Source organism: Panthera tigris, chromosome F2 (genome assembly GCF_018350195.1).
Source record: "Panthera tigris isolate Pti1 chromosome F2, P.tigris_Pti1_mat1.1, whole genome shotgun sequence".
Classification (NCBI taxonomy): Eukaryota; Metazoa; Chordata; class Mammalia; order Carnivora; family Felidae; genus Panthera; species Panthera tigris.
The window spans coordinates 224,413-236,500 of NC_056676.1; the positions used below are offsets into that span (position 1 = coordinate 224,413).

The following is a 12,088-nucleotide window of genomic DNA, read 5'->3' on the forward strand; positions in this document are numbered from 1 at the left end:
TCCTATCAGCTAAAGTAACAAAGAAGTTCTTTTTGGTGTGCGTGTGTGTGTGTGTGTGTGTGTGTGTGTGTGTGTAGTACTAGGTGGAAGATAAAACCACAATTCCGTTTAAGCAGTCAAGTTCTGTAATTCTAATTTGATCAAATGAGTCTGTTTATTACGTGTTCATAATAAGAAAGTTCTACATTAATTTGTACATTATATGATTTATTTTCTTCTTTTTCCTCGAAATCTATGATTAAAGGATAGCTTTAAATTATTTTGAAACTCACAGAGCACAAATTATGTCAAATGGCTTTGTAGGAAAAAACAGCCCCTCTGAAAATAAGAGGTCTAAGTAATTATGTGCAAATAAACTTCAAAATAAGGTAGCTGCCCCCCATAGGCCCTAGAACCCCTGCCCAAGCCATCCTTCTTCCTATGCCTGATGCTTCTCTCTCCTCCTCTGAGCTAGTCTGCATGCCCCCGGGGGCAGTAGTTCTCAACCTTTAGAATCGCCTGGAGGTCTAATTAAAACAGACTGATGGTGGGGCCCTGGGTGGCTCAGTGGGTTAAGCGTCCCACTTCAGCTCAGGTCATGATCTCCCGGTTTGTGAGTTCAAGCCCCGCTTCGGGCTCTGTGCTGACAGCTCGGAGCCTGGAGCCTGCTTCGGATTCTGTGTCCCCCTCTCTCTGCCCCTCCGCACTCACGCTCTATCTCTCAAAAATAAACATTAAAAAGAAACCCCAGGTTGTTGGGGTATTTACAGGGCCAGCCAAAATGAACCTCATGTGGAGCCTGGTGTTCAAAGCCCGCGTGACCCTGAGCAAGTGGCTTGACCTCTCTGGGCCTCTACAAACATGCGGCAGTGAGGAGTTCGCGAGATGTCACGTGGAAAGGCCTGTACACCCACAAGGGGATGCAGTGAAGGTCAGACCCCTTCCTCCCCGGCACCAGAGCATTGGAATGTGTGTGCCTTGCTCTGACCAACTTTTATAAAGTCTGTGATCACTGATTTGCATCCGCTGATCACAGGGCCAGTGCAATGGCCAGGGTGGCTACATCTCCCCTGCAGTCGGCTTTCACGGGTACACCAAAGTTTATCACAAACCCCAACACCTGTGTCTCACCTCCGGCCCGCCACAGGACATCGCCAACAGCTTCCCGCCACGCGGTAGTACAGGCTCTGTGCCCTGCCTTCCCCTCACCGCTGCCTCCTGCCCAAGCCCAGTGCTCCCCCTGTGGTCCTGCAAGCACGACACGCTCCCTCCTCAAGACTGCAGGGAACAAAGCTCTCCTTCCAGTGGCACGGAGGGTCTAGTGGACTCAGCCACCCCCATACATCAAATCCAAGTACAACTGACACACATCTTCACGGGGGAGAAGAGCCTCACCCACACCCTACCTGTTGGTCGCAAAGCTGAGGACCGAATTGTGAGCATGGAAGGTGTCTCCGGAGTTGTCGTGGAAGTGGACGGTGAAGGTCACGGTCATTCCCAAAGGCAGGGCTGCCAGAGCCTCCTTGTTCTGGGTGTGCAGGGTGGGGCTCATGGAGAGCCTCAGGTAAGACACAGGAGATACCTGGGGACAGTGAGCAGGTGTGGTGATGACTGCCCTGGGGACCAGCCTCCCAGGGAGGAGTCACTTGCCCCCAGTGGGGCCCGCCTTGGGAGGGATCGGGAGGCTGATCGACTCAGGGGTCATGGAAAGAGAAAAGGCCTTGGTCCGCTAAGCGTCCCAACCTAGCGACAAGAATCCCACCTTCCCACACAGTGGGCTGGCCTCACTAGAAGAAAACCCCCCAATCTACAAGAGTCAAAACCCATGACTTTGAAAAATTAGATCGCTATTCACATTGGCAAAAATTCCCCCTGGGCTTTCGATGTTCGGTTTCCTTCGAAAACCTGGCTCTCTGGGTGTTTAAAGTGGAAGTAATGCCCACTTGGACGGCAGAGGAAGTATTAACCAGGAGCCACGACGTGCTGACAGGTGCTCCAGGGAAAGAATCCCAGAGCCCAGAAACCCAAGCTCCAGGGAGAGCAGCCCTGGCCCTCCAACTCCGGGTAAAATCTATCCTGGCCAGAAAGTTAGCTCCGCTCAGAAGACCCAATTTCTTGGATAAAGATCGGCGGGTGCAGCAACCTCTACTCAGCTGGTGCTCACTACATACTTGCTGAGGTAGGATGAGCAGGAAGCTGCTTTCACCGACTCAAAAACCAGGCTGAAGGTTCCCTGCCAGGCATTAATTACGGAAACAAAAAGACATTAATTAAGGAAACAGATCTGTGACCACGGCAAAATCTCGAACGTGAAGTCATGTATCTTGTCTGTCACCCAGGATTCAGAAAGTGGCTATGACGAGATAGTGGAAGGAAATTCCGGGGACCCGACCCGAGGATGCTCGAGGAGGAGAAAGTCCCCGTCACCACGGAGCACGGAGGGCAGAGGGACATGGGAAGCGCCGTGATGCGGCCGGATGACCAGACCCTGACTCTCCACCACTGAAGTGACTCACTGAGCGAGTCATTTCCATGGTGAGTCCCAGTGTCCTCCTTGCCTGTAAAATGGGTCACTGAACTGCACATGCTGCCACATGTATAATGCAACCATTTCTGTGTCGGGTGCCCAGCACATGGAGTCAATGTGCATAGGCACCTATCACGTTCCAGGTGCCGGCTGCCCAGTCAGGACATGGGTGCTGGTCCCAGCAAATCACGGGCCTTGCTGGGCCTCAGTTTCCCCATCTATGAGATGAGGCCACTGCAATCCATCTCCAAGGATCTTCCGCTCTGACATCTAGAAGATGCTAGAACTTTTCAGCTAGGACCTCTGCTCCCAAGTTATTCTTCAATAAATTCTTACCTACAATTTCTCAGCTGGAAGGTGATAGATCTATTTTATACCTGCGAGGGGAGATTTTTTTTTTTTACCTCGACACGATTGCTTTTATTACTCCAAAAAGCAGGAGAGCATGAACCTACCTTTACAGCAAAGAGGATGGTCTGGTTGGCCCCAAAAGGCTCTTGGGCAGTCACTTGGATTGTGGACATCCCAATCACGGACCCTGACGTCAGGCAGCCTTTCTCGTCAACATGCACGACAGGAACCTTCTCCGGCCCGTCCAGGACACGGTAGCTCAGAGATGCTGCTCCGTCCCTTTGGAAAAAAAGCAGACTCGGTTTTTCAGAGTGTGGGAGCGGGTCACAGCAAGGGGCCCGAAATCCCTGCCCTGAGATCCAGCCATCTGGGCTTCCCGATGGCTCCTGGGAGAAGGAGCCTGATCTTAGCCCCACTGTGCATTAGGACCTGGGTGCTCAGCTCAACTTCAGCCTCATCAGTCACCCACGGGAAACTTAATTTGCAAAACCGATGGTTCCAAAGAGGGCGCTGCTTCTGGGAGAAGAGGCTGAGGCCTGAGCTCCTCTCATCAGCTGCATGGGACATATGCTGTCAAAGATCGTTTCTGGGGCAAACTTCCCCATTTGCTGCCATAAGGCAGCCTGGCACAGTGAAAGACCATCGCCAGGCAGAAGCTGAGTGTAGTCCCAATGCCCCGCAAACAGCTGCATGCCTCCTCTCTTGGCCTCCGTCTCCCCAGCTGTGAAAGGGAAGCAATGGTGTTGCCCTGTCCTGTTTCCAAGGGCAGGGAACGGGATGAAAATGGGCTGCTGGCTCAGAAAGTGGTTTGGGCTGGGTGGGAGACACATCTCAGTGTTTCATACTCTCTTTTAGGCTTACTACAGAACAAAGAAACAGCAGGGAGCAAAGGTGTTCAGCCCCCAGGGCCTGTCCCCCTCCCCGTGCTCTTTGCGTGCAGGCCGACAGACCCTCCTCAGATGACCTTAAAGTAAATGTTACTGCTTCTGCTTCAACTTTCTCCCCCATCAGTAACCCCTTGCTGGGAACCTGCAGAATTCCTCTTCATCCTTTAATAGCTCAAGCCTCACTATCTCAGACAGGCCTCCCCTAAATCCTTGCACAGAAGGCCCTTCTTTGGGCCTTGGCTTAACCGTTATACCTTGTTTCGTTGTCCCCTTCTCGTGCCGTACTTCTCGCTTCCCCACCAGCACGTCATGCACCTGTTCCAAGAGCCTAGCACACAGCCTGGCATCTAGACACGTGCACGAATGACCACCACATGTGTGCGCTCCACGGAACACGCGAGCACTCCTGTGGTCCTTACAGCCCCTCCCCAACCATGCAACTGTAGGTCACGTGCAAGTCATTGCCACCAAAGGCACCCCATTTGAATGCAAGGTGGGAATGACATTTGCAGATGTGTTTTACACCTGTGCCTTGTAGACAACGATGTGCATCCCCATCGAGTGGGGGTCTTGTTACGTGCAGGTCTGGGGTGGGGCCCGGGGTCTGCATTTTAACCGGCTCCCAGGTGATGCCCATGCTGCTGGGTCAGGAATTATTCACACTGAACAGCAAGCCTTGAAGACAAAGGGGCATTTGAAAATTTAACACTTCCAAGGTAGCACTTCTTTCCCTTTAAGGTAGCGGGTTTGAGCAGTGGGCATTCAAACCTTTCGAGGCTACGGGGAAGATAAGAAGGACCCTTGGGAACACGTGATGCGGAACAGCAGAAGACGACATCCATGGCGGAGAGAGGGGGAAATGCAGAAGCCGCACCCACTTCAAGCCCAGGAAGATGCCGTTCGCTTGAAGCACCCGCGGCTCCTGACAACTTTGACAAATGAGCCGTCGGGTGCCGAGCGCAGCGTCTCAGCCCAGCTGCAAACAAGCGCTGAGTCACGTACCTGTTTGTCTGAAGCTTTATAAACGAGTCGGGCGACATTAATATTTGCTCTGCTTCTATTTCAGGGCTCAGCAGCAGCAGCTTTTCCAATACCTAGAATGGAGGGAGTTTTGTTTCCTGTCATGCGACTGGAGTCACGGCCAGGCACCAGCTCCCCTCCAGGGAGGGAGACCAACAGGGTGGAGACAGGAGGATCACTGTTGCCAGCACCTGTCAGGTGGCTGGGGATGGGACGGGGAGGGCTGACTTTTAAGAGAGGCCCCGACAGCATCTGCTTCACGGAGCCAGGAAGCACGGGCCCCTCCCCAGATTCCCGGTGGTGGGGACATCTCTCTGGGCACGGAAGGCAGCGTAGAGAGTTACAGGACCCAGGGTCTTGCTCAGCTGCTCCTCAATGTGACCATCTCAGAATAACCCCCATCTCACTCCCTCCTGCCACGGTCCTGCGGGATCCGCACAGTGTGGGTACGGGGCATGTTGGCGAACCAGGGCAGATGATAAACCTGGTAATGTCCGAGTGAATCTGATCATCGCTCCCCAGGAGCCCCGGGGCCCTCGACGGCTCCCCAGCCCATGGTTGCTGCACTTATGGTAACTCCAGACCCCTCCCTACATGCACCCTAACTGCCCACCACCCTTCCAAGTCCCTTTCTCTAGGAACCCTTGGAAGGACCTTCCTTGGCATCCGGGTCTGGATGCTGAGCACAGCTCTGAGTTCCACACTGGCTTCCGATCTGATCAGACTGGCTGGATCCCAGGGGCTCGGTTTTCCAAGAAAACTCCCTCCCTCCCAGCACTGCTATGTTCTGATCGTATATGTAAGTCTAGATTTCTTCATCTGTAAAATGGGTCTAAAACTAATAATCCTTGCCATGTCTGTCTCAAAGAGCCGCAGGATTCCAGTAGCAATGTGCATGGCAACACTTCCGAAATGGTGAATGATAAATGACCTTTGGAGCTAGATGGGGTTCTGGCATCAGGGGAGTCCTTCCACTAGGCAGGTGGCACCCACAGTGGAGCAGCCTGATTTTGACTCGGATGCATGCACTGCACAGGAAGTACATGCAAAAATGTCTCCTCCTAACTCCTATTTGTCTTAAATGCATATTCTTTATTGTCCCTCTTTATTTTTTTTAATGTTTATTTTTCAGGGAAAGACAGAGAGGGACAAAGCATGAGCAGGGGAGGGGCAGAGAGAGAGGGAGACAGAATCCGAAGCAGGCTCCAGGCTCCGAGCTGTCGGCACAGAGCCCGACGCAGGGCTTGAACTCACGAACTGCAAGATCGCGACCTGAGCCGAAGTCAGATGCTTAAGTGACTGAGCCACCCAGGTGCCCCTATTGTCCCTCTTTAGAGGTAAATTAAGGTGCAAGAGAGATATTACTTTCCTGTTAACTCAAGTTTAAGAAAAGGAATAATGCAAGCACCAGGGTCAATGGCAACTGACAGGTGGTCTCACCATCGGGGAGAAGCGGGGGGCAATGGGGCCAGGAGGGGCTGCTTCCCATCTCCTGCTGATTTGGGCACATGTGGAAAAATGCCATGTATCTTCAGGACAAGCTGCCTATTGGATTTTTATACATCTTCCTATTTTTCAATGTTCGCAACAAATAAAAATGGTTTCAGAGCACAGAATGAGCCAAATCAAATACATCTGTGGGCTGGATCCAGCATCGCTAAGTCTCTGACATACCCAAACCTCCAACTGCTATCAGCTAGGGAAACTGAGGCACAAAGATGCTCAGTGACTCATGCAAGGTCACAGAATTCGAAGGCTGCAAAGCCCCGTCTTTATCCAATGAGGAGGTGCCAGACATGCTTTCATTTTTAACTGGGAAGAACATATATTTGCACGTGTCTGTGTTTGTATTTATCTGTGTATACATACGTGTCTGTGTCTCTGCATGCGTATGTATGTTACGTGTCTGTGTGTGTTTGTGTCTGTGTGTGTGTGTGCATGCACACATGTGCAGCCCGAGGTGAGGGGGGTTGGTAAATGACAGTTTCTTTCTTTGAAAATCTTTACCCCTGACTAGGTAGGCACCTAGGTTAGAAAATGCTTTATTTCTTCTTGAAGAGGGGACCTGATCTGTTTCTTTTCTCACGTTCAGGAGCTGCTTTCAATTTTTTCTTGCAATTTTTTTTAACGTTTATTTTTGAGAGAGGGAGAGAGAGACAGAGCATGAGTGGGAGAGGGGCAGACAGAGCGGGAGACACAGAATACGAAGCAGGCTCCAGGCTCTGGGCTGTTAGCTCAGAGCCTGACGCAGGGCTTGAACCCACAAACCGTGAGATCATGACCTGAGCTGAAGTCGGACGCTTAACTGACTGAGCCACCCAAGTACCCCCAATTTTTCTTTGCCATTTAAGGTATCCCAGAAGTTATTGGGTCCCAGAGCCTTAGTTTCACTGAGGGGCTCCGATAGTCAGGGGAGGGAGGAGGGCAGACTGGAGAGAGAGATGCAGGCACTGAGGCCTGGGTGGGAGAAAAACTGCTGAGCTCCTGGTCCTGACTCAGTGGGGCTCCTCTGGGGGCTTGGAGCAGGCCCCCTCCCTCTCTGAGGCTCGGTTTCCATCTGTGAATCGATGGGTCACACCGTCTCCCAGGCCGTACACACAGCACAGCCCTCCAGGCCTTACAGGACCCACCACCCACTCACAGCAACCTGGGGGCACACTCTGACCCCTCCCCCCTAAGGCCTCGGGCTCATCATCAAGCAGCAACGCCCACAGCGCCTGCCCCACAGGCTTCGGGAGGCACTTCACGGGTGAGGCAACACTGGGGACTGGGGAATGGCAAGTCCGCCTCTGGTAAGTGGTCTGTGAGTGTTTGCGAAATAAACACAGACAATTCAATTAATGCCCCACTCAGACAGTTCTCTGGCTTCTTTCTACCATGAAGGTGCCTCAGACTCCCAGCTCAGGATTACCCGCTCTTTAGGGAATACATCAAGCTATTTCGGACCTCCTGGACTGCCAGCCACCCGCCCCCACCCTATGCCCTCAGGCAGCCCCATCTGCGGGCTCCCCTGCAGCCCGAGAACTCCTCAGGTGTGGGGTGGCAGAAGGGCTGATGTGCCCCCGAATGGTCCCCGGGGGGAGAGGCTGCTGGGTTGGCACCTCCTCTCCCTCTGACGGCGGCTTCTGCCCACCTGTCCTTTACCTGGATTGGATCTCGTCAGTGAGCTCTTTGGCGAGGCCGTGCAGCTGTCCAGCAGCGGGGTCCAGAGCCTTGACCACCACCCTCAGCCCGGTCCGGCCTTTCACCCGGCCGTGCACGTTCATGGCAAAGTTGTACCGTGACGGCAGCCGGAGCGAAGCCTGGGATGGACACCAAATAGGTTCTCAGGGAGGGCCAGGGGCTCCAGTCCCCCCGACATCCACCTGCCTGTTCTCAAAGGCCGTCGCCTCACCGCTCCAGCCAGGGCCCGCTAACCCGTCACGGGTGCGGGAGGCAGAGTTTCACGAGGTTCATGGGTGCATGTGGGGGATGTTGGCCCAACCCAGGCGGGCAGAGCTTCTCAGAGCCCTTAGCATGTGGGGTGGGTGATGAACCGAGAGGTATTTGCTAGACCTGGCAGTTTTCCGCGAAGGGACCCTCTATTCTGGGATGTCCGTGTTATGGGAACAGTCTGAGGAAGCCCCTGGCACTGGAGACAGGACCCTCCCCACCATGCACAGACAAGGCAAGAAGAAACCTCTCAAAACCACCCCACACTCGAGTCCTGTATGACCCAGGGAGGGCAGACTAGAGTCACCAGGGCTGGAACCTGGTCCCATGGTCCCATTTCCCCACTGGCTCCCTGGGCCACACAGGCATGTCCCTTCCGTATGGGCTCGTCAACACAACGAGGGGGTTATAACTACTCGTCCAGCTCTGAGGTCTGAGGAGAGGCCAGGGTCCCTCTAAGAAGGGCTAAGGGGAGGGGGGTGGGGGTGGTTGCCCTCTGGGGTAAATCTGGAAAAAGCCCCAGGGCTGTGAGGCATGGCCTCAGAAAGAAGGTCAGAAGTACAGAGTAGGGGCCCTGACCAAGACCCTGTGACGGCCTGGAACTTTTGTGACTTCCCCACAAGGCTGCCTTCTGAAGTGGGTTACCCGCGACGCCCCTCTCTGGCACTTAGCAAGAATGTGCTTAAAGTGGAAAGGGTTGCAGGCAGTCCGGGACCGGGAAGGAGGGAGAGCTAGGAGCCCATATTCCTGGTCACGAGAGGACTGGGAACGGAGGCAGGTCACTGGGGGTGGGGGGTGGACAGTGCGGTGGCAGGATCTGGGAGAAGGTGTCCCAACGAGCCCTGAGAGAGAGCAGGACAGGGCCAGGACCAGCCTGGGAGGGAGGGGGCAGAGCTCACGTGCAGAAACGTGGGGAGAACACTCCCGGCTCCGGACGCCGGTGCATGCAGGGGGCAGGGGACGCTGGGGGGGGGGTTACCTCCTGGTGCCACCCCCGGATGTCCAGGATGTCCCGCTTGGTGACAGACCAGTGGAAGGTCAGGCCCGGCACGGCATTGCCAAAGGAGAAAGGGTTCTGGCTGTTGGTGATCCCAGTGATGTAAACAGGCATCTGCAGGAGAGAAGCCAGGCCCGTGACCAGCAGAGTCCCACCGCCAAGAGTGCCCCCCCCAAGCCCTGGGCACCTCCAGCAGCCCGGGCGCTTTCCTGTCTCCTTTGTGCAATGGGGGCCCTTCTTCCCTAACCAGAGAAGGGCCTGGCACAGGGGCGAGAAGCTCTGGTGAAATAGCAAATGAGCAAACAAGAGACAGAGCCAGCCCCTCCGCACGCGGTCCTTCTTGAGCTGTGCACGGCGTCTCGCCTTGGCTGACAGACGCCCTTGGTGACGTGGCCCCCTACAGCTTCAGGGGGCCTGCAGCCCCCCAGGCAGCCCAGCCCAGGCCACCCTGCCATCCGTGCCTCTGCTCCTCTCTCAATCTAGCAGGGGCTCCCTGCTCATGTGGAATGGGCACAGGTGGGGTTCACGGGCTCCCTCAACCCGTGCTTCCTGAGTGCCCACCAGGGGAGGCAATACCGCTAACGGGAAGAACGGACTCCATGCCAGGCCGCCTGGGTCAACTTCCAGTTCTGGCACTTACTAGCCATGCGACCTTGGGCAGAGGCCATAAGCTTTCTAGGCTTTCATTTCCCCACCCGTAACATAGAGACTGACACCAGGAGCCACCTCACAGCTTGTTGATGAGTGTCCAATGAGTCACCGCACAGAAAGCCCTGAGGTCCTGCTATCCAAGCGTTGGCTCCTGTTCCCTGCCAGGTGCTATTCCAGGTGTGGAAGGGTGACAGACTCGGGGGAGGGAGACACAGGCATCACTCAATAACTGTGCTGAGGGAGGGGGACCCAGAACTGGAGAGGGTAAATGCTATGCCCACGAGGGCTTTGCACCGGGAGCGAGAACACACAGAATGCCTGCGAGGCCTAGAGCAGGAAACGGTAGGGCTCCGTCCTAAAGCTCAGTCTGACCCCAGAGATAAGCGGGGGTTGAGCAGGAGAGGAAACAGTGACCTAGCAGCGACTTCCACTCCCCACAAGCTCAGCCTGAACCAGAACTCGGAGCCTGAGACCCGCCAGGGGGCTGCTCAGACAGCGACACCGGCAGCAGGTGCTGGAGGGGTCCCCGTCTCACCTGGGTTCCCGTCCTCATCCGAGTGATGGGGGCACGGATCCTCACCGCCTGGAGAAGCAGCACCTCCACCTCCACGAGGTCCTAGGGAAAGGGCTTTGGGCTCAGGCTGGCTGGGGCAGGGGGTTACTATCAGCCAACAACAGGTGTTTCACCAAGGGACCCCTCCAAACAGGGAGGCTCTTGCCAAGGCCAGCTTGGGAGCTGCATGGCTGGAAGGTGCTCACGGATGTCCAGCACCACCCTCCTCTTCCCAAGGCAGCCTGGTTTTGTGGGTGGCTCACCCCACACAGATCTGGCCACTGTTCCTCCCGTTCCCTTGGGGCTCCCAGCCTTGTCCTCTGAGCCTGCAGACCTATTAGATGGAGTTGTTCCGGGTCAGCACCAGAGAGACTAGGGGGCAGTGACCGGACACTGTTCTTCTCTAGGTTGGGTGGCCCTCACAAGACAGGAGTCCAGATGCTCCCGACCCTAAATCTAATGTGTTACTCTCCGTCAATGATCAGGGTGTTGGGACAAATGCGGGATACAGATAGAGTCTCGTTAGAGCAGACTGTATATTCTCCTTCATTCTGAAGTCTATACTCTTGTTAATCTGGTCAAAGATTAACCTTATCAGGCTTCTTTATAGTGCTATTGACTCTGTTGAACCCAGGCTACTAAAACCCTTAAGCCTTTTTTATATACTGAGCCCACCCTGTGTCTTGTGATCCAGGCTAATGCTTGGCATATAGTAGGTACTCAATAAACATCCATTCTCTTCCTTCTCTTCCTTGCCTTTGTCCCTTTCACTGCCCAGTCTCCTTCTGCCAGTCCTGGCCCACGCTTTGGCCATGGGTGCTGATTCTATGATCTGGTTTAGACGGATGAACTGGGAGCTTCTGAGCAGAACCCCCTACACTTTGTGGACACGTGGGCCTCAGGCTGAACCACTGCCTGCCTGGGCTCTAGGAGATGGATTTCAGATGGAACTGCTGGCAAAGTCACTCCATCTGCCCAGGGGTGCCAGACCCTCCCCCAGTTCCTCTCCCACCCCACCCGATGAGAGACACACGGAGAGAGGTGGCCCAGCGAGGTCAGACCACAAAGAGAAGTGGGATGCCTGGGTGGCTCAGTCAATTGAGCGTCTGACTCTTGGTTTCCGCTCGGGTCATGATCTCACGGTTGATGGGTTCAAGCCCCACATTGGGCTCCATACAGACAGTGGGGAGCCTGTCCTTCATCTGGTCCTTCATCTTCTCCTGCAAGACGTCTATCTGAATCCTGCTGTATGCCACAGGGCAGATTTCACATTCCCGACACTTTGTCTTTATAAAAATCAATTGGTACAATCAGGGCATCTACCTCCACGATGCAAAAGGACTTTGTGGCTTAACCGGTTACTTGCAGAGACACTGAAACTCGGGCAAACAGGAGTAAATCAATGAACTCAATGTCAGATCAAAGTCAGCCGCAGGGAAGAAGGGCACATCTCCAGGGCAGTGCACAGAGCCAGCTCCCTTGGGTGCCCTGTGTTCAGATGCTATGAGCTCATGGGAGCTCATGGACTCCTTCCAGGGGGCCCTGAATGCTGGACAAGGAGCAGGGTGACAGGGTTCTGAAAAGGCTGTCCACAGTCACGTTACACAAAACAATGCTCTTCTTAGAGCCCAGATTTCTGGCACGGTCATGTCCACGCTGCAGTCTCCCCTGAGATGCTTCCACAGGGCACC

At 54.6% G+C, this 12,088-nt stretch overlaps 1 protein-coding gene across 1 annotated transcript in view; it reads right to left on the reverse strand.

Annotated features, from left to right (window-relative positions):
• Nucleotides 1-12,088, reverse strand: part of LOC122235139 (nuclear pore membrane glycoprotein 210-like) — a 60,404-nt gene that overhangs the window by 45,057 nt on the left and 3,259 nt on the right. Inside the window, exons 4-10 of the mRNA XM_042973607.1 lie at nucleotides 10,380-10,460; nucleotides 9,176-9,307; nucleotides 7,909-8,066; nucleotides 4,894-4,966; nucleotides 4,747-4,838; nucleotides 2,962-3,136; nucleotides 1,386-1,561 (exon numbers count right to left, since the gene is read on the reverse strand). Of these exons, the coding sequence (XP_042829541.1) occupies nucleotides 1,386-1,561; nucleotides 2,962-3,136; nucleotides 4,747-4,838; nucleotides 4,894-4,966; nucleotides 7,909-8,066; nucleotides 9,176-9,307; nucleotides 10,380-10,460 (887 nt within the window). The remainder of the gene's footprint in view (nucleotides 1-1,385; nucleotides 1,562-2,961; nucleotides 3,137-4,746; nucleotides 4,839-4,893; nucleotides 4,967-7,908; nucleotides 8,067-9,175; nucleotides 9,308-10,379; nucleotides 10,461-12,088) is intronic.